The following is a 23,364-nucleotide window of genomic DNA, read 5'->3' on the forward strand; positions in this document are numbered from 1 at the left end:
CCACACAGATTTTGGGAAAAGGCTTTGTTTCCTATCATAAATAGTAGGAGACTGCGGTGTCCCCTGCTGCATTTACTATTTGTGCTAGTTATGTCGACCCTGTTTGCCAGTTTTCCTAGCAACACAAAATTATCTGGCTTAGAGCTGGTCCCAGGTACATAAACTCACGTTATATGCTGATGACATGTTGCTTACACTCACCAATCTGAACACCTGACTTTCATCCCTATATAAAAAAACTGTACCTACAGTATACCAAGAAATAAATATTTTCACTAAATATAAATAGGACAATGCTCCTTAAGAGTAATTACAATTTATGCTGGCAGTCACATAAGCTAAAATAAATAAGCGTCCACTTGGTCAAGATGTAAATTTTTCGGATAATTTCCCCTACTCATGGAGACCATTGAGAGATGGAACGGCCTGTATATGTACTGCATAAGTTGCATAAATATCGTTATCTCTTCTATACCCTCGGAAGAATCTTCAACAAAATATTACTAGGTCTATTCTGTATGGTTGGACATCCAGGGTTCGCTTGCAGATCTTACATAAATGCCCTATAGATGTGGTTTGCGGTTAGCCAAATTTCAGGTGTACTACTTACTGTAGCTGTCCAATTCACTCAGACTGTACTAACCCATGCACATGTAAACTCAAGTATGGGTGGGCCTTGTAGCACACTTTCTTGGACATAGTCTCTATTTTGTATCCTGTATAGCCATAAAAGTTGACTTGTGCTCCTCCCCTCATTCTCAGGTTTTCACTATCCATTTAGGACTACTGTGCCAGAGCCTCCAAATTGATAGAGAACAAGTCTGCGTTCCCTCACAACGCCAAATTTAAGGCATTTGTGGACTATGGGGCATATCCAATTAGCCGCTGGGTTTCACCCGTGTCTAATTGTCAGGCAAAAGTCCCGTGACGCGGGGATTAGCTATTCAATTAAATAGCTATTTCCCCGCGTCATTAGAACGGGACTCCTGCGCGAGAACACACTGATTCCACGAGAATCAGTGTGTTATACCCACTCGCGCGCCGAATAGGGCGGCCTCATGCAGATTTTACCTCGCACCTACATGAGGTGTGGGGTAAAGTCTGTCAGCGGGGACTCGCACGCTGGGTCTAGGGGACACCCGCATTTGAAATCCCTGCAAATTGAATCCCAACCTGCGCGATAATTGGATATGCCCCTATGCATAATATAATATTGCAGCATATTTTCCCTGAGTTCTCTGAGCTCCATGACCGCTTCAGCGTTCCAGCACATAGGATCTACTAGTATCTCCAGCTCAAGCAATAATGCTCCACTTTGATATTTGCCTCAGTGGTGGTACATTTATCTCCCCAGAAACCTTTTTCCTTATCAGGTCCTTTTCAAAATAGGTTATATCAACTTTTTATATCTTATTAGTCTCTCATAATCAACATATGAGCAACCCACATTAGCATCCCAAGGAACTGGAAAATGCAGTCAAGAACACTATCAGTATTCATATTAAGGTGACCATTTAAAGACTTTTTTGTGCAATTTTTCCTGTATCGTCAGATTGCTATTGGAGGACTTGTGGATATGAGGACACCATGGTCCATATATTCTATGTGTTTTCCTAAAATTAAGGATTACTGGTAGTAAGTACAGTACCTTAATACAGTACAGTCTGTCACAAGTCACTGTCTCCTTCCCTGTCTATCCTGTAATCTACTACCTGAACACCCCTCTAGTACTGCTCTAGACAATGCACTTTATCAGATCCCTCGAACTGACCACATAACAAGCATATATTACACATGCCCAATAAATTTCAAAGCATTTGGTCTTCAGTGATAGATTATAATGAGGCTTTAGATATAAACAGTGTGACTAACCTCTCCTGTTTTCAAGCCTCCAACATTAATACCCTTGTACTTTGTTCCCTCATCCACTCCCGTTCTTCAAGTCCCTTTAAGCCTTTCCTTCTCCCCTTTCTCTTCACTGAATGCAGTCTCTCCCCCTACACAATACATTTTTGATATTTCTAAAGTACTGGCCATCTGATATCTTATCCTCTAACCTCTTTGGTACAATACAGTGTTCTTTTCCCTTTTTCAAGAACACTGATTTTCACTTGTTGTTCGCCACTCCCCCCTCTATTTTCATTCTGTACCCAATCCCTGTTATATTTCATAAAATCAATGTTAAAAAAGCGTATTTACTTATATATGATGAGTTAAACGTAAGTTGCATTTGCACCAGACATATGTAAGATGGAACAAGTGTTTATACTTATACCCGATAATAGCATTTAGATTTGGATTTACAGTGTTAGGTTAATACAACTTTAGCATTTACCAGGGACGTGTGGTCAGGGTAGGCATACTCTCTGTCATGCTCCAGAGTTTTGATATAAAAACTTTGTTTTTATACATGTGTGCCTCCCCAGCCATTGACCTCACCGCACGTCACTGGTATTTACTACTATATGAACAGAATATAATAATGCAATGAGATATAGATAACAGAAGCTAAACTATTGTCTTCAATTCTGAATACTTTTCCTCCCCTCCAGACATGAAGTGATGTGCAAATCAAATCAATGATAATCAAAAAACCTATACACTATATGGATGTATATGTGTGTATCTTACACTAAAAATATATATGATTCAACTCTAAACCCTAAATGACTAACTACCAGACTCCTGTACTATTATTCTCTCAATAAGTGGTAACACCATTAATGTTCACCATCTTGTTCCTTCTCTTACCAATACCAATGAATCCCACTGCACAAAAGTGGAAGCAAGGAAGAGGCAAGCAACTACCGGCCACTGAGCCTTACATCAGTAGTAGGGAAATTGATGGAAACACTCTTAAAAGAAAGAGTCGTAGAATATCTCAAATCCTGCAATTTGCAGAATCCCAAACAGCATGGATATACTGGGGGGAGATAATGTCAAACAAATCTTATTGACTTTTTTGACTGGGTGACTAAGGAAATAGATAAAGGGGGGGGCATAGATATAGCTTATGTAGACTTTAGTAAGGCTTTTGACACTGTTCCACATCGCAGACTGTTAAATAAACTGGAAAGCATGGGATTAGATACAAAGATAGTTGAATGGATAAGATCATGGCTGCAGGATAGGAAACAGAGAGTTGTAGTAAACGGAGTGCAGTCTCAAGAGGGAAATGTTACCAGTGTAGTACCTCAAGGATCTGTACTTGGAAAAGTGCTTTTTAATATCATTATTTGTGACATTGCAAATGGTATTGAAGGGAAACTATGCCTTTTTGCAGATGACACAAAGGTATGCAACAGGGTAGACACACCAGGAGGGGTAAAACAAATGATTGATGATCTAGGTAGACTAGAGGAATGGTCAAGAATGTGGCAACTACAGTTTAATGCCAAAAAATGCAAGATCATGCACTTGGGTCTCAAAAATCCAAAGGCTTAATATAGTATTAATGGCACTATACTGGAACTACAGAAGAGGAAAGGGATCTAGGAGTCACTATTTCAGGTGACTTAAAGGCAAGCAAACATTGTAACAAAGCAATGTGGAAGGCAAGTCAGATGCTTGGTTGCATAGGGAGAGGAATCAGTAGCAGAGAGAAAGAAATGATAATACCACTGTATAGGTCATTGGTACGTCCTCATCTCGAATACTGTATTCAGTTCTAGAGGCCATATCTCCAGAAGGATATTAATACATTAGAGACTGTACAGAGAAGGGCAACTAAAATGGAGCAAGGTCTACACCACAAAGCGTATCAGGAAAGACTAAAAGATCTTAATATGTATAGTTTGGAGCAGAGAAGGGAAAGGGGGGCATGATAGAAATGGTCAAACATATAAAGGGTTTTAACAAGGTAAAGGAAGGAGGCATTCTTCAAAGAAAGAGAAGTATTAGAACAAGAGGACATGTTCTGAAACTGGATGGTGGTAGGTTCAGGGGAAATTTGAGGAAAAATTACTTCACAGAAAGGGTAGTGGACAAGTGGAATAGCCTCCCATCAGAGGTGGTAGAGGCTAAGATAGTAGAGCAATTTAAACATGCATGGGATAGACATAAGGATACCCTTCAGAAGAAGTAAGAATCAATAAGGGTTGAGGTAACAATATGTTTTAAAATGGGGCAGACTAGATGGGCCAAGTGGTTCTTATCTGCCGTCAAATTCTATGTTTCTATGTAATCAAGCAATCCTATGACACACTGTGGACACACATATCTAGATATTCTATGCAGCACTGCAGGGCTACAAACAATGTTATTATCTATTTACATGTGAGCCACGCACTCGTCTCCACTCACCTCTACCATCGGTATGGGGAATAGCCCCGGGCTGGTTGATTCTTGGGAGGGGGCCCAATTTTTTTTTTGGGTGGGGGGGTCCTATCTTTCCGAGGAAATACAGCCCTGGACTGACCAGTTTGGGGCTGGTTAATTTTATCTCAGGGGACCCCTCAGTGTGTATCTTCCTGCTATGTCATTATCCCCCTGGCTGGTTCAGCCTGGTGTTGGTTATAGGAAAATGGGGGGAACCCCACACAGTATTTCTCCCCATTTTCCCATACCATCTCAGCCTGAGAGGTCCAGGGCTGGGAGAGGGGACACACATTGAAAAATAATGTAAAATTAACTGTTATAAAGTTTTCAGCCTAATAACGCCTGCACAGATCATACAGATCATACTTTTTTAGCTTTTATTTGCTGTCGGTTTTGAACTGAAAGATCAAAATCGACAGCATCGTACTGTACATGTCAGATTACAGGCCATTTTGGGATATTACCCGGCAATGGGGACGGAGCCACACAATCACATCATTTTGCCCATGCCCCCGCTACACAATGCCAAGATTATCGGCATTGTGAAGCAGGGGGAGGGGTCATGATGATGCGATTCAGCGCGAATTGCATCAATGGTCGCCCCGCTGCGGGGGTTTGTCTGGGAATGGCAGGAGGGCCCGGGGGCGGCAGTCAGCCGGGAGGCTGGCCTACCTTTATGGGGGGTCTGGAGCACCATCCGATTTTCGGGATGCTCCCGGCCGAATCGGGAGAGTAGGTAAGTATGCCCATACCCCTTTATATGCCACTATTGCCAGAGCCAACTCATGTCATGCCCATTAATATGCCATCCAATGATCCAGATGAGATTGAGCCACTTCATAATGTGCCCTGAGGCCAGCCCAGAACACTCTCAAGTCATGCCTCAGTCTTTAATCAATATAATAGACAGCAATCAACACAGTACTAGTAAATTATAATACACAGCAGTCAATATGTTCAGAATACATTTTAATACACAACAACATACACAGCCCAAGTACATTAGATAGCAATTGTTATGGTCCAAGTACATTACTGTACACAATAATCTGCACAGCCTAAGTACAGTGTAATACACAGCAATCCGCACAGCAAAAGTAGAATATCACAGTGAGATGCATAGCCTAAGTGCCCATTTGTAACTTTTATAACCATCACTATATCTGTCTGACTCCCCCAAGCTTCTACCTGACATGCCTATATGACCCCATCAGTTTCTACCTCATATTTCTGGCTGACCCGTAAGCTTTTCTGTAACATGTCTGTCTGACCCCCCCCCCCCTCCAGTTTCTCTCCACATGCCTGTTTGATTCCCCAGCTTCTTTCCACATGCCTGTATTACCCCCTTTCCCTCAGCTGCTCTCCACATGCCTGTATTACCATGGGAACGCCTACCGTCTGGGGATGGCCCCACTGACATCAGAAGTGATGTCAGTGGGAGAGCTTTCGGCTCTGTTAGAGCCGAAAGCTCTCTGGGGCTTGCGGCAACGAGACCCTACCACAAGGGTCTCGTCGCAAGCCCGATGGTCGCGATAGTCTTGACCATCGCGACCATCATCATGGCCGCTCGCTATAGCTGTGGGTGACCACCCACAGCTATGCGAGCGGCCAGGAGGCCGCTCTAAAAAACCAGAAGGCCAGTTTTGTCTGTCAGAGTGTCCGGCTCTGAATCAGGGCCACTGTTCAATCTGCTAAATTAAGGGTCAGCTAGAATTCACATTTATATGAAACTTGGAAATATTATTGAGATCTGCATGATAGCAATGAAGATAAAAAAAATAGCTGAGGTAACCAAAGTAACATGCTATATTCCAACACTTCTGTGCACAACACAGATATGCTAAATGTTGTTTATCTATTCTATATTTACAGACGGTCTTTGCATTAGTGACTGTGGTCTTGGATTCTACGTTGATAATATTGACAGAGAATGTGATTCCTGCTTCAGAACATGTGAATCATGTGTTGGGCCATACTACGATGATTGTACAAGTTGCAGAGAAAACTTTCAATTTCAAAGTGGGACGTGTGTGAGTTATATCAAGTTGTCAAAGATGCTGCCCGGAAGCTACTGGGATGGTATGTCAGATACTGAATGTTTTTACATTGCAAAATTTATATAAAAAGTTAAAAACTACATCAACTTAAAAATCACACATCTAATGGATGAACAGTCCAGATGGTTACATGATTAAACAAATCAGAGTTTAACTCCCACTAATGTATCTTTCTAAACATTTAACCCTTCCATTATTCCCTAAACTGCTCAGAGTTTTTTCCATAAATGTAGCAAAATGGATTGCCCATTTGGATCGCCTGGTTTAAATTGTCCCCAATTTGCTACATGCTTGAGGCCAAAATAACCATTATTCTGGATTGGAGGTTGCATTTATTAGAAGATCTGGTAAGTCCGTAATGGTTATCTGCTGGTGCATGCAGTCATTGGCCAACAAGAGTAATTAGGATCTGGCTATTTGGATCTGGGCAATTTAGCTGAATCCATGTATGAGCAGATAAACAATAAAAGAAGGTAATTTAGTATTGTATCCATACATAATACATGTCAACCATGGCTCTATTTAGTTATATATAGTTTAGCTTTATTAGGGGAATCGGTATATAATACCGTCGTCCCTCTGGCCGGCAGTTCGAATCCTGGGCGCGGCAGGCCGACAGAAGCAGAGATCCCGGCAGCAGAAGCCAGACAGCGCTGGAAATCCCGATCGTCCGCAGGTAAGTAAAAACTAACCTAACCCCCTAACCCTAACCCTCCCTTAGGGGTGCCTAACACTAACCTCCCCCCCAAGTGCCTAAACCTAATCCCCCCTGTAAGTGCCTAACCCTAACCTCCCCCCTTCCCCGCTGCCTAAACCTAAGTCCCCCCCCGGGGGTGCCTAACCCTAACCTCCCTCCCCCTAGCCTAACCCTAACCTCCCGGGGGGGTGCCTAACCCTAAGTCCCCCGCGGGTGCCCTAAACCTAACCCTCCCCCCCCGCAGCTGTCTGCTCGCGGCGCCTGGCATCCCTTCGATTGGGATGCCGGGCGCCTGTCTCCCAGCGTCTGGAAAATGACAGGCGTCTAGATATAGATGCCTGTCATTTAACCCTCATCGGGATAAAGCAGTCGGGAAGCCGGCTGTCGGGTTAAGAAAGCCGGTTTCTCGATTGCATCCCCTTTTGTAGGACTGCAGATCTGACTGGAAATATGTATAGTTAAAATGTCAAACCTCATACCATTTTAGGACCACCCCATTCATTCATTTAAATTCTAACATTTTTTGGTTTATATTTATTTATGGGTCATATTTATAATAATTTAGCTTTTGCTTTGCAGATCTTGTTAAATACTATGTCGTTAGAACACTATGGGGATGGTTGCTGAGTGTGCTGGCCCAGAAAGACAGGAGATATCTCCGATTTCTCCTGCTTTCTGTGGTACATTTTGAGGAAAGGCAGACTTCCAGAGACCCACAGCGGCAATAAATCATATCATACAGGCTCCCCTTTACAATGTCTGTAATTGTGGCATTGTATAGCAAGGGGCAGGGCCATAATGATGCAATCATGGCACCTTGCCCCGTGCACGGGTTGGGTATGATTTGCCGGTGCATGAGATGCCGGCGGCTCAAATTCCGATGCCGGAATCCCGACGGAGTCAGGTAAGTATTCCTTGCTGTCAAATTCATGTTTTCCTTGTTATTATTTTTCTCTAATTTTGTGTTTGCAGTGTGTGCTCATGCTCGTATTAGCAGAGATGGTGATGATAGTGTAAACTGTCACAATGATACGCATGTGGAATTTGCTGGGAGCAGTAGTTCTTCAGATGAATTGATACATCAGACTACAATATAACTAGCCAAAGTGTGAGTGATGTTGATTAGATGAATAACTCAGTAGTTGGCGCTGGTGGCGGTTAGTCCACACATGGTATGCTTAACCAGTTCTTACATTTATTATATATCACGTAGCAGGTGACACAGGGAATTACACAGATGTAGCAGTAGTAGATGTAATAAGCTTTTTGTGGCAGCCTGAAGCTCAGAGTATTACTGGACTTTATAGTGCGCCAGTCATGATCTTAGTTCTGACACCAGCGGATAGTAGCATTGGTGGTCTAGTGTACAACTTGCCTCCTTCCTGGGAATGGCCGGGAGGCTCCCAAAAATTGTGTAGCGCTCCTGGCCGCCCGCAAGAGAGGGCAAGTCTCCCAGACTGGTCATCACTTCCCCGCACCTACCTAAACTTCCCCGCATTCCCCTGAACTTCCCCCCATTATCTGGTGAAAATGGGCCATCTGGAGGGGGCCAATGACCTCTTGGACGATGAAGGGTGCTGCTCCCCACCTTTGGAATTCTCTCCATCTCCCCATCAGACTCTCCACATCTCTACAATCCTTCAAACGGGCTCTCAAGACCCACTAGTCTAGTGACCATCGGCTCTCTCCTAGAGGCAGCACAGGAGCGCACTCCTTTTAACATAACTGAGTACCAATATAATAATTCAGGATTTTAAAGCACAGTTTTCAATCAGCACCATTTTTTTATTTGCTCTGGGCATGATAAACCCTAGTTATGTCTCTGCTAGCAACACATTTGTTTATATATTTTATTTGTTTTTAAATAAAGCCTGTCAATGATAATGGTGACTGGCAACCCAACAGCATGATAATATGCATGATAATAAGCCTAACAGTATATCACAATGCTTCACTCATATTGTACTATGTCCAAGTCACCAGGCAGGAGTCTGTATTTAAGACCAACAGAAGCTTTATTGTGTAAGAGCACAGCACAGCACAGCATAACACATGATGGCAGAGCACAGCACAGCATAACACATGATGGCAGAGCACAGCACAGCATAACACATGATGGCAGAGCACAGCACAGCATAACACATGATGGCAGAGCACAGCACAGCATAACACATGATGGTAGAGCACAGCACAGCATAACACATGATGGTAGAGCACAACACAGCATAACACATGATGGCAGAGCACAGCACAGCATAACACATGATGGTAGAGCACAGCACAGCATAACACATGATGGCAGAGCACAGTATGGCACAAAACACAGGAAATGGAATGGAGGACATATATATAATAATCCTTGCATGGTGTGTCCCGTCTCCGTCATGCACAGTTTATTAATTTGCACACTCTTTCAGTGCAAAGTTGTGGGACATAACAACCTACACCAGAGATAGAGCGTGAGGCCTTAAATAGACACAAACTTAGGGCCTGATTTATTACCGATCTCAACTGCGATTACGCATGCAATCGGCCGATTGTTGTGTTCTGCGCCTGCGTATGCATCGCAGTGTACAAACCAGCCACTGCGATCGGGACTGCGACAGCAGGCGTGCCAGTACGTTTGAACGCCAGTTCAAGGGCATGCAGAAATTATCCACTGCAATGCCGTACGCTGCTTGAGTATTCAAAACGTGTGATGAGGTTAGTAATTCCTGAATAAGGTCAGAGCTTGTGCAAGTGTGCGTGAGGCTGCGATGGTACTTGATGGTACCGATGGTTTCGCAGTCTTTCTAAACATTACGGATGTGTGTATGGTAATGTGTGCGTCCTTATGTTATGCTGCGACGGCATAGCGATCGCAATGGATTAGCATACTATCGCAGTGAGACTGCGTGCGTAATCGCTATTGCAATCGCAGTTGCGATCCGTAATGAATCTGGCCCTTAGTCCAAAATGAGGAAGAGAGTGATCTACATCCTGAATCCCAGAAGGTTAACCTCTTCATCACATGGCTGTCTCTCACCCTGCCACACATATACATGCATTTACTGCTGTATTTATTTATTACCAGTTATTTATATAGCGCACACATATTCCGCAGCACTTTACAGAGAATATCTGGCCATTCACATCAGTCCCTGCCCAAGTGGAGCTTACAATCTATATTCCCTACGGCATGCTCACACACATACACACTAGGGTTAATTTTTTGTCAGAAGCCTATTAACCTACTGTACCAATATATATTTGGATTGTGGGAGGAAATCGGAGTACCCGGAGGAAACCCACTCAAGCACAGGGAGAATATACAAACTACACACAGTTAGGGCCTTGGTGGGAATTGAACCCACAACCTCAGTGCTGTGAGGTCGTAAAGCTATGCCTATTACACCATCCGTGCTACCCCAATATGCTGATTGCACAGATTTTAAGATGAGCTGCTCAGCATATAGGCATAGATATGCTATTTCTCCATGCAACTTTTTAGAGTATCAATTATGCAAATTTTGCAACTGACTCTGCTTAAGGGGCTGTGGGCCTGATTCAGAGATGGTCGCTCTGAATCAGGGCGTTTGTTTTTTTTTGTGCGGCCTTCTGGTCGCTCGCATAGCTGTGGGTGACCACCAGGGGCTGGCTGGCAACTTTTAGCCTGGGGGGCAAGCACACGACACTGGCCCATGAGCAACCTACCACCCTCAGTGCCCAGATGCAGTGCTATCTGTCGCCCCCCCCATCCACACAGTGACTTCATCCATCCCCTACCCACTACTACACTCACTGTCATGCTGTCAACCCAAACTTCATCCCCAGACTAAGCGATGCACTGGTGATTGGAGAGCTGATAGTGCCAGATACTGTACACCCACAATTTGGGCCTATCAGGAACCTGCATAGTAATAGCCTACACTATCTACTGCATAAATATTATGTTATTCAACACATTAGGGTATGCGGGACTACAAGTGGGACATGTTGTATGGAGGGGAAGGTCCCCCACAGTGGTGTGGTGCAGAGTTGGACATACCCAGAACAGCGTAGCTGAGCTCAGGAAACCTTTACACAATACAGGCACCACCAGGCGCTGGCATCTAACAATTGCTCTGCTGCTTTCAGAATAGGTTGCACTGCTGCTGGCTGCAGAAGCTGGCTATCTGCACCCACACTCCAGCCATACAGAAGCTGGAGGTGGGGACACAGGGAAGTGGAGGCAAGGGAAATTTGAAGAAAGGTACAATTCCCGAGTAAAGTGTGCAGCGGTACTACATGTTATGCCAAGTTGCCTCCAGCCTGCCTTATCAACTGCGCTAGGAGGGGACTCAGGGGAGTATGTTTTGTTCCTCCCAGACAACTTTCTCGGGCACCCACACTGGTTCCTCCCCTCCACATTTGGAGCCTGGATGCACACGCTTATGATGCCTCAGTATACTATACACTGTAATACATCAAAAAAATAGTTCACAAGACACAAGGCATTTGATCTGTCCTCCTAGCTAGCTATGGGGGAGATGTATGAAGCCCAGAAGCGGTATAAGCGCACGTTAGGTGCGCTGATACCGCTTCTCCACGATGTATGATCGGGGGTCTGGGCGGTAAATGACAGAGCCGCTATGCCCCCGTCATTATCGGTGCTGCTATCTACAAGATAGCAGCACCGATAGCCTGGGCCATGTACGAACGGTCAGATCGCCTGACCGTTTGTCCCGCTGTAGCTGTCGTTATCGACAGCTACAGCCTAGCGCTGTCCTATCCCCACAGCAGGGACAGCGCTGTCCCTGCTGCGGCAGCTACCGGCTGCACGCGGGGATCTCGCGATACTTGTGATATCCCGCGCATGCTCAGTGGAGCCGGCCGGGACTGAGACAGAGCGCATCGGCACTAGGCTGATGCGCTGTGGTCTCTTGCGGGTAGCGCCGGAGGGGGGAGTTAACGCTCCCCCTCTTCGGCCGATGAGATGTTCTTACATCTCATCGGTAGTGCTTCCTGCTTCGCCTCGGTAAAGAGGCGAAGCGGGAAGCGTTATAGCAGCACGTTAAGTGCCGCTATCATACATCTACCCCTATGTGTGGTGCTTTCATTGTGAGACTGACGCTTTTAAAGACCAGAGTCTACAGTCACATGTACAGTAGCTGCAGCATACATACTCTGACACACACACACACACTCTCTGCAGTCCAGTCACACACACTGACCTTACTGACACTCTTTCTGCAGTCCTGTCACACCACACATACACACAACACACTGACCTTACTGACACTCTTTCTGCAGTCCTGTCACACCACACATACACACACACACTGACCTTACAGAAACGTTTTGCAATCCTGTCACACCACACACACAATGACTTTACTGACACTCTTTCTGCAATCCTGTCACACCACACACACAATGACTTTACTGACACTCTTTCTGCAATCCTGTCACACCACACATACACACACACTTACCTTACACTCCTGCAGTCTGTTTTCCCTCACATTCGGAAAGAACAGTCTCCCATTGGTCCAATCTCCTGTGCTTCTGATCTCCGGGTTAAGCAGCTGCAGGGTCTTACCTCCTGCACTGTTTGGTGATCGATAGCTTCTGCCTGCCTGCCTGCGTGCTTTCAAGCTTCCCTGACAGTGAATGTGGCCACTGATGCCGGCCCAAATCATTCAATAGTGCATCGGCCCTGGGGGCATATGGCCCCCTGCCCCCCGGCCCAGCCCGCCTCTGGTGACCACCCACAGCTATTGCGAGCGGCCAGGATGATGGGCGCGATGGTCAAACCATCGCAACCATCGGGACTTGCGACGAGACCCTTGTGGTAGGGTCTCGTGGCCGCAAGCCCCAGAGAGCTTCTGGCTCTAATAGAGCCGGAAGCTCTCCCACTGAAATCACTTGTGATGTCAGTGGGGCCGCCCACAAACGGCAGGTGTTCGCATGGGAATGCCTCTGTTTGTGAAGCCACCCCCCCACCACGCCTACAAAACGGGGCGAGCTGTTGATCAACATCGACAGCCGCCCCTTTTGTAGTGAGCCATGGAGCGAGAGAATTTCTTTGTCGCTCCAGGGCTTGTGCACGCTCAGTGCGGCTGCTGCGCATGCGCAGAGCACACCATTGACACGCTCACGAGCGCAAAAGCCATAGGGATTATTGTGCCTTATAACCAATGCGGGGAAATTATACTAATGATCGCATTTCAATGTATAAATCTCTGTTTTTTTATTTATAACAGCTACATAATGGGGGTAAGGTGCAATCAGGGAGATTGCTAGACTCTTCAGGGAGTCAGGGAGATTGCTACTATTTCAGGGAGTCTCCCTGGTAAACAGGGAGAGTTGGCAAGTATGCTGGGAGGAGGCAGCCAGGTGGGTGGTTTGGGGAGTGTGGGAGCAACCAGGTGGGTGGTGTGGGGAGCTTGGTGCTGCCATTGCTTCATAGTGCCTCCCCTCTACTATACAAAGCTACGATTCCCTCTATTTTAAAGCTGGTAGTGGGGCCAGTGTGAATCATGTCATATTGCCGTCCGGACCGCCTACTTAATTTGGGAACTGGCAGATGACCTCAGGCGGCCTCGGGGATACCTGACTACTTTTCCGTGTGTCCGAGAGAGCCACCTGAGACTTGGGAGTCTCCTGGATGCTTCATTAGAATAGGTAAGTATGGTGTATATTCAGCAACAGCATTCTGTGCATTGCACCACATTATACATTCTCCATATTACTAGTGAGTGTATAACAATGGGAAATACATACAGCATTCTTTTACCATTTACAACAATCACTTCTTAAGTACATTTCATGCTAGTAGCTTCTAGTTATCCAAAATGAAAATTGTATAATTAATGTAAACCAGCACACATAATTACCACATTCAAAAGCATAACTAAAATCTTCTTACATTTCATTGTAAAAGAAATATTGACATTATTTTGAGTCTCATTCTGCTTTTATTCTGTTCAGTGCCCACATTACACTAAAAATGCACATTTCAGTTATTTACAAGATGTAATTAGTTATGTTTTTTAACTATAGCAAGGAGTCCTCTCTCACATAATATATCACTGACGTGGTCCAGGACACACAGAGGGCCTGATTCAGAGCGAGCGCTCTGTCAGAGCGTCTGGCTCTGAATCAGGGTCATAATCTCTCCATCACTGTTAGATTGTTATGTAGAATAAAAAAATACTAAACCAAAAAATAAATAGAAGATCATTTTGCCAATAAAACAATTGTACATCTGCACAGATACAGCTCACAAAACAATATTTTAGAGGGGTTTGGACCCCGGAGACCGGGAGATTGCTGTGAGGTCTTAAAAGCTCACATCCAATTTCATCTATAAAATGTATGTTCCATCACAATTATTATATCCTGCTGTAGTTCCTCCTCTCCAGATATTACAATTGTCTCAGGCACAGTTCCTATGAACAAGTAAAGCTATTTAACCCATTGCAGGACACTTTGTAATTAGGAATTGTAGATATGAAAATTAATTCTGAATTTCATATCATACTTGCCAACTCTCCCTGATTGTCAGGGAGACTCCCTGAAACAGTAGCAATCTCCCTGTCTCCCTGAAGAGTCTAGCAATCTCCCTGATTGCACCTTACCACTATTATAAAGATGTTGTATATAAAAATAAAAAGAGATATTTACATTCAACTGGGATCATTAGTATCATTTCACCACATTGGTTATAAGGCACAATGATCCCTATAGCTACATGCATTTTCTGTAATGTATCAGTGTGTTTTCATAGAAAAATAGATCTTAGTAACTGCTTTTGAATCATTTACATTTGTATGTAAAACAGTGTTATGACACCCCTCTCAGATGTAGCTGTACACGTCCACTTTACTGCCGCACTCATAGGTGCTGCTTTCACAATCTCCCTGAAATGCTTTTTCAAAAGTAGGCAAGCATGTTTCATATACTAATATATTTAATTTAGCATTATTGACCATTTGCTTCAGAAAATGTATTGGCTTATTGTGTCTCTTTCCACTTTGTTGGGACCCCTGATGAATGCAATATAAAAAACAGGAGACAAGTCTTGTGGGTTAAATAGCTAAAAAAGATGGCAAAGCAACCATCCCTATTTTGGTGGGACAGTCCTGCTTTTCAGGCCTCAGTGTCCCAGGCTTCTCCATTGCTCTGCTTAGCAGAACAAGCTGTGGAATCTATTCAGCGGAGAGAGTGGCTGGGGCGTGGCTTGTGGCTAAGGCATTTTCTGCTAGGCTAAGTCCCTGGTTGCGAGGCCATGCCTCTTTTTATGGGCGCATGCAAATGTCCCTATATATACTTCCCTAAATTTGGAACATGGCTACAGCTACTGTTGCTTTGGGGTGTTGAGTCTAAAAACAAATGTTCAAATGTTCATTCATTCTTTCAATACAGATAGCAATGCACCAAGACACGGACTAAATATATATGTATACTGGACTTCTCTTTAAATAGCGAGTTAAGCACTTTTAAGCATATAGCCTTGTCATTGTTATTACCTAGCTCTCATAAAAATCTGTACTCAAAATATCTCTAGTCTAGAGGGAAAATAAGGATGGCTGACAGACACAGACTCACATAGCTTGCAGCATGTCATGTGATGGCAGTGGGAAACCACTCGAATGTCACAGAGCAGACAGAGCAGAGCTCAGAGGAGTTCCAAAGAGTCTCTGCTCATTACAACATGTGCTTTGTGACTGTAGTAGTCCATGTCACTCTGTGCAATAAAAAAATAAACCAAGGAGAAATTCTTAATATCAAGATTCTTTATATAGCCTGCCTCAGTGGTGTATAGTAAAAAAAAACCCACACAATTTTTTTTTATGGGGCTGCTGCCTTACAGGTAAGCAAAGCATAAGCCTGTGTCTTTATTTTGAGTCAATCAAATTAAATGGCAGCTACTAAAAATAGATTTCTGTGAGTATGTTTATATCCCATGGTTTTATCTTCTAAAAAACTTGTGCTTAACTTCACAGCAGACCAGTTCAGCCAATTAATCTGTCTAGTTGTAATTTGTATAAATAAATTAATATAAATAATTTTACAAATCGGACCTTTTGAATCAGACAAATAATTGTCAAGCAAAATAAAAAGAACTAGGATGCAACAGTGACCATCAGACTCATTATTCCTAATTGTGTGAATAGAGAAATTTCTTTTAGGCATATAAATGGTAGGGACAACCAGCCTACCAGAGAGATGTTAAAGGTCTGCATAAGGTTAGCTAGCTCCTGGCACAGATGGTCCTGGGTCAGAAAGCCACCGCTAGCTCTCCTGCTTCCTTAATCTGGTAGTCCAGGCTTCCACACCACTCATTCCAACGCGTTTCAGCGCTCTGTTGCGTCTTTGTGAACTATGAGTCATATGAGTTAGTTTAAAATAGCAATATATCATATACAAATAGATGCTTCTTACATGACACTTTAAAATAACCTTACACTTTAAGAGTACAATGCTATTTGCATTATGTGTCTATGACATTCATACTGTATATGCACACACAAGAGCTTGATGCATTGCGCACACGGAATATACACAGAAAGATTCTGCTGTAAAAAGTTTATCCAGAAACGTCCAACTTCAAAACCCAGTTATTCAGTGGAAGACTCATTTCTTGTTGACTCAGTCTAATTCACCCCTCTCATCTAGTTCTCCCATGAATGTAAAAGACACATATTGAATGGGCATCATAATTTACCTAAGAGAGCTGAGACTGACAACTGAAACGTAAGAAAGATGTGTATGTTAGTGGACAACATAAACTGTCACCATGTAGTGATGAAAAAGGTTGAACGCAACTAGAATATTACATAAGATGGTATTATGCTGCCACCTAATGGACAATTGACACCAATATGCTGAATTATACAACAGAATAGTCAAAGCCAATAACAATAATAGTATCATATTCATTTGATGGAGTTTGCATTTATATATTATCACATGACTACTATTATCCTGATGTGTATTTGTACCATTATGTGTACTATATGTTTTAAAGCACCCATCAGTTTTTTACATTTGGAAAAAAAGTTTTTTTATGGTAGACTTTCTTTGTGTTGGATGTTCTGTTTTGAAATCCTTTTTTTCAGAGTTATTCGAGCCTCCACACACAGTTATTTTAGTCATAATCAGGCCCAGATTTCAACTTTTTGCCCCCTAGGCAATGTATTTTCTTTCCCCTGGTTTCTCGTGGACATTATTAATTTTTAAAATTCTGTTAATTAATAAAATCATTGTGGCACAGCTTAAGGCCCCTCAGTCACACTGGTATTTTATAATGACCAGTGGATTGTTGTACTTTATAAAACCATGTGAAGATTTTATGTATCATAGGGGGATTGCGAGGTGTTGTCATGATAGGTCCAGAACACAAGACACACATACATTCACTCACATACGAGACCAAAATGCATTGCTCTCTTCATACCCACTGCCTTTAAAATGTTGCACAACTGTTACCACCTGGTCTATTCTCCTAAAAAAATCTTAAAAATATATTAATTCCATTACAGTGCAAAATGTATGCTTATATCTGTATAAGTGCCTGTATATAAAATCTATATAAACTGTGACATCTGATGCCTTTACTTCTAATTGTTGAGAACCGATATTGCTCAGCGACTTCTAAAAAGACCTCTAATATCTTTATAATATGCAATAGAGGACACATTGGGCGAAATGCATCCCACCACTGATCATATGCATAGCGGCATTTAGTAACACCATATGCATGTACAATTGTGATTAAAATCGCAAAGGACAGCTCTTCCGATAAGAGCCCATATGGTTCTATTAGGTAAAGCCAATTTTAGATGGCGGTACCTATGTGGTACAAGCTGCGAAAAGTTTACCTTTCCGGAGCGTGATGCATGTGGGGATTGTGGTCACACCTCCGAAAATGGACGTTTTCAGAGTTTTGACTAATTTTTGGGTTTGATGCATCCTAACCATTATCCCAAATAAATGAGGTTTCCTCTCTATAACACCATCCTTGCTGTGACACCAGTTATGGCTCATGTTTACGATGGTTGCTTGCTTTTCATGGAAATACAGTATAGATACAATTTAACTGTAAATTGGTTTTTAATCACCTCCTAATACACTTTATATTTACATTTTCTCTCAGATTTTTCAGAAATAATCAATATGACTGCTCTTAAACTGGTCAATAAATCCAGATATTTCTATAATAAACAAGAAAGTGTGTGTGTCTTTCTGTTTGTCCTTTATGCACGGCCAGAGTTTTGTACCTAGCTCCACCAAATATGGCATGGTGGTGTAGTTTCACCAGGATTAGATTTTTGGCTATGTTTGAAGTTTGTCAGGGCCATGGAGGTCTACATGATAGCGAAATTTCTTAAACAGAATTTTCAAATCAGGGACTCCACAATCTACTTGGTGGGCACCATGTAGACCTCCATAACCCTAACAAACTTCAAACATAGCCAAAAACCTAATCCTGGTCAAACTACACCACCATGCCAAATTTAGCGGAGCTAGGTACAAAACTCTGGCCGTGCATAAGGACAAACAGACACACACTTTCTTGTTTATTATATAGACTTTTGTTTAAGCAAGTTCACTCAGGATGTCTTCCAATGACTAAAACTTCACTGATCTGAAGGCACAGGCTGATATGTACCAGTAGGGGGCAGGCAAAGCTCCAACGGAAGAGCAGTGAGTCTGAGGATCAACTGTCACACTGCACCTGCACTGACAGTTACTCATTTCTGCACATTTTGGTTCATTCTTCAACCCAGGCAACGCCCGGTATACCAGCTAGTGTAAAAATACTATTATGTTTTGGAGGTAATTAAGTAATTTAGTGTTACTTCCTTACAGAAAATCCACATTGTATAATGATCCACATTGATGAGATGGAGTCTGATCCACATTGATGAGAATGATCCACATTGATGAGATGGAGTCTGTTTTTTAGAAATGTAAAGACTCCATTTAAATATTTCCCATAACAATAGTTGACTTCTGTTATATAAACCATACTTCTAATGTGATTTGTTTTTCCACAAGATGAACTAAAAATCCGCCATTGTGATGTCTCCTGTAAGACCTGCAATGGCTCTGATACTGCGTGTACTTCATGTCCCTCAGGTGAGCACATGTATTCACATTTCATTCTCCTGCATCTGTCTTTCAATCCCTAAGTTCTACAGCCTGTAAGAATTATCTTTATTCTCGTCAGTCTATTGACATTTTCTGTTTTGACATGTCAAATTGAATGTATAGTATACTAAAGAGCATTCATTATTTGGATCTTTAATGATTTTCCAATTACAATTCCATCTACTCAGGTGAGGAAAAATGCTAAATATACTAAAAGGCAGTTTAACTGGGGGTTTAAAACCCTTGCACATCATCAAGGGTTTTGGCTTCCAAACCACCGAATTTACTATTCAGCAATTTTGATGGGGTTTTGAAAACCAAATCGCTGGTGATTTGGTGAAAGTCCCTGGAAAAAACCACCACATCTTTTTTACCAATCAGTAGGTGAAGAATTACAATACACTCTGGCCATTATTATATATTGAATAATTAGGCAGATAACATTAATATTACTCTTAGGGGACAATATTATTTTATTTATTTTATTATTATTTATTAGCAGTTATTTATATAGTGCACACCTATTCCGCAGCGTTTTACAGAGAATATTTGGCCATTCACATCAGTCCCTGCCCAGTGGAGCTTACAATCTATACTCCCTACCTATGCTCACACACATACACACTAGGGTTAATTTTTGTTGGGAGCCAATTAACCTACCAGTATTTTTTGGGAGTGTTGGAGGAAACCGGAGTACCTGGAGGAAACCCACGCAAGCACAGGGAGAATATACAAACTCCACACAGTTAGGGCCGTAGTGGGTATCAAACCCACGACTTCAGTGCTGTGAGGCAGTAATGCTAACCATTACACCGTCTGTGCAACATTAATATATTTATTATTTTATTAATATATTAGGGGGCTAAATTATTGTTTCAGTTTATTATACATCAATATTATTTATTAATTATATTACAGGGACAATATTAATGAATTGTTGATTGGTGCTCAAAACATTTTCACGAGGGGGGCAAAATTTATTATGTATGGTGCCCCATCATAAAATAATAATTATCTGCTACATAATGCCTCTTTGATCCCTTTAAGGTTTAGGCCTTTAATAGCTAAATTTTTCCCCATGTTACTTTTAATACTTTCTTATTTAGCCACATTTGTTGGCATTTGTCATGATTTTGTTGTGCCCACTACATCATAATTTTCATTCTAGTTCACCTATCATATAGAGCAGACATATTTCATCATTTAATGATGGGCCCAGTACAAAGTAAATAAGCACCCCTACCAGTGGACACAGAGGTGACATGTAGCTTAGACCCGGAGTAACAGCATAATACAACACCCCCCACCCACAAACCACATGCCCCTTACACCCTCCCACAAAAACATTACATACCCATCAGACCTACCCACATGCCATCATCTGATTGCTCCACATGCTTCTTATATGCCCATCCCCTGAGATTCTGTGAGAACTCCCAACATGTCTCTCAGACTCCCCACTTGACATTATACCTCACCACACACCCCATCCAGAACCTTAAAACACGTTTTTTGCAAACACTGAACACCCCTCAATTCTTCCCACATGCCCCTTATAGCCCCTCAGAAAACAACTCAAATCTCACCACAGGCCCCTTACAGCCCATCAGCACCTCCCTATATGCCCCATACATGCCCTTTACATGCGCCATTATATTTCTTCACATGATCCTTAAGTACATTCTCTAAAATGATAGGCAGAATCTGATTGGTTGCTAGGGGAAAGTAGGCAACCTCTCCTGTTTACACGGTTTGATACATTTACCCCACAGTTTATCTTCACTGCAAGTATTTTCATAAGTATCATCCTGTACCGTGTCTACTGCTCTTACAGGGAAATATCTTGATGATGAAAGCTGTGTTAGTTCATGTCCTGATGGAACGTTCAGTAATGAAATAGACAAACGATGTGAGAGATGTACAGAAGACTGCAAGATTTGCGCAGAAAACAATGAATGTCTGAAGTGCCTACATGACTACCTATATAATGGGAGATGCTATAAGAAGTGTCCAGAGTAAGATGATAACAATTGTTGAATTATGATGATGTACAATGATCCATCCTAGATTTACTGTACTATATAAATAATATTTTTATTGTGTTCCGTGTGATAACAAATATGCTTTAAATGATATGAGGTTATTGTTTTAGATTACATCACCCATTTCACTGTAGAGGCAAACACAGTTAAACTGATCCAATGATAAGTGTTTAGAGAAAATTTTACATTTGTTTAGAATTCAAAAGGGCTAAATACATCAGATCACTGTGTCTTCCCAGGTAGCAGAGGGGCTCCTGCATCAGCTGGTATCAAAGTAAAACCTAATCCTCGGCATTATTATGACTTGTTTTACATTAAGTACAGTGCTGCTGACAACATTAAACTTACATTAGTTCCACTATGCCCTTTGAGTGATGGAGAGACAGGCAAATGCCCTGGTAATGATAAATACAGCCTTTCAAGTTAGGACATTTTGCCCTGAGGGTACTTTTGATTACTGTATACAATTTATAACTCCGTCATTCCTTTCCAAGAAGGGAAATCCTTATATTAGGCCCAAATTATTGTCAAAGTTCACTATAATAAACCATTTACTGACCCAAAAAGTGTTTGTTTGCATTTCAAATTCAAAAGTGACAACTGTGTGTTATCAGAAAATACAAATGAGAGACAAGAAAGGTATATGTGGGACAACGGCAGTGATGTCACAGCAGCTCCAACAACTGCATTCTCTGCTTCATAACTTATACCTGATTACATTAGGGCACTGATTTACAGATGTAGTAGGGGTGTCAACGTTGTCTAGAAGGGAGATAATACTTTACTTTCTAACAGTGCTGAAAGTATACATTTTGGCCTTTAAAGTAATATCAATTACATTATTTCTGCTACGTTTTTATAGGTACCAATAATTTATTGTCACACCAGTTTTTGTAGAGTTAATATGTGTGTACTATTTGTGGTAAAATTAAGGTTATAATAGTAGAGACCAGCAGAATCCACATTTAGCAGGCAGCATTAAGCCGCAAACACACTAGACGATTTTTATGAACGATAACGATATAGTTCAACGATGTATCATTCATATCATTCAGTGTGTGTGCAGTGAACGACCAACGATGCTCGCTCCTGCGGGTCGTTAACAATGTATTTTGTCGTCCGTACATGCAGTCTAATCTGACCATATCGTCAAGAATTGCCTGTTCAGAGATGTGGCAGGATGACTTCACTGAAAGATATCTATCTGTGTACACCCAATATAGTTTGTCCTGCACTACAGAAAGTTCAAGGGAAATATTTCACCAATATCGTTCATATAGCACATCGTCTAGTGTGTATGCGGCTTTAGTACTTAACAAGGTGAATGGTTTATTGAAGTATAGTAGAGGTGTTTGTACAGCCATACTTACAGTTACACACAGTGGATCTAAATGGAGTGGAGCTTGAGTTGTACATACAGAGAACCAGCCGCTCATGTATGAAGATAGCAGTGCAGGAATATACAGAATATATGAAGAATATACATTATGAAGGGTTTCTGGAGCTAAGTGGAATACGTTCGTGTTCCAGTGTGGCGCTTTAACACAGTGACAAGATGGCATCACACATGCGCTTAAGAAAACATAGTGGCCGTCTTGGTAAAGTGAAATGCTTTACTTATGGGAGAAATATGGAGATAGCTCTGTAGCACACTCCATATTTCAACAGTTAGTAGTGATTGTATAGAGTGTAGATTTGTGTTACTGCTGTAGACAGCATCAGGAAGGAATAAAACATGATGGTAAATCCAATGTTCCTAGTTTATTTGAGACATGCATGTGTAGAATAAGATGTACATTATGTTTTTCAGTTGCCTTTACTGCTACAGGTTTTCAGTTAACGATTATTATGTGCTATTAACAAAAACGTTTTCCCATCATGCTTGGCACAGGGGTACCTTTGGCTTGGGACAGGCTTGTACAAAATGTAGTGAGGAGTGCAACACTTGTGATAGAAATGCTGATGATTGCTTATCATGCCATGCACCAAAAGTATTGGAGCAAAATATGTGTAAAACTACCTGCTCTGCCAGTTATACAAACATCAATGGTGCCTGCAAACGCTGTCCTACAGACTGTCTGACGTGTGTGGATGAAGAAACCTGCACAGGTACTATACCATATATTAGTAA

At 42.2% G+C, this 23,364-nt stretch overlaps 1 protein-coding gene across 1 annotated transcript in view; it reads left to right on the forward strand.

The window, feature by feature from the left end:
• Positions 1-23,364, forward strand: part of PCSK5 (proprotein convertase subtilisin/kexin type 5) — a 622,474-nt gene that overhangs the window by 549,864 nt on the left and 49,246 nt on the right. The window contains exons 27-30 of the mRNA XM_088464067.1: positions 6,190-6,396; positions 19,099-19,179; positions 21,026-21,206; positions 23,125-23,342. Coding sequence (XP_088320193.1) covers positions 6,190-6,396; positions 19,099-19,179; positions 21,026-21,206; positions 23,125-23,342 — 687 coding nt within the window. The remainder of the gene's footprint in view (positions 1-6,189; positions 6,397-19,098; positions 19,180-21,025; positions 21,207-23,124; positions 23,343-23,364) is intronic.

The sequence above is a fragment of the Taudactylus pleione genome, unplaced genomic scaffold, assembly GCF_031769625.1.
Source record: "Taudactylus pleione unplaced genomic scaffold, aTauple2 ptg001573l, whole genome shotgun sequence".
Classification (NCBI taxonomy): domain Eukaryota; kingdom Metazoa; phylum Chordata; class Amphibia; order Anura; family Myobatrachidae; genus Taudactylus; species Taudactylus pleione.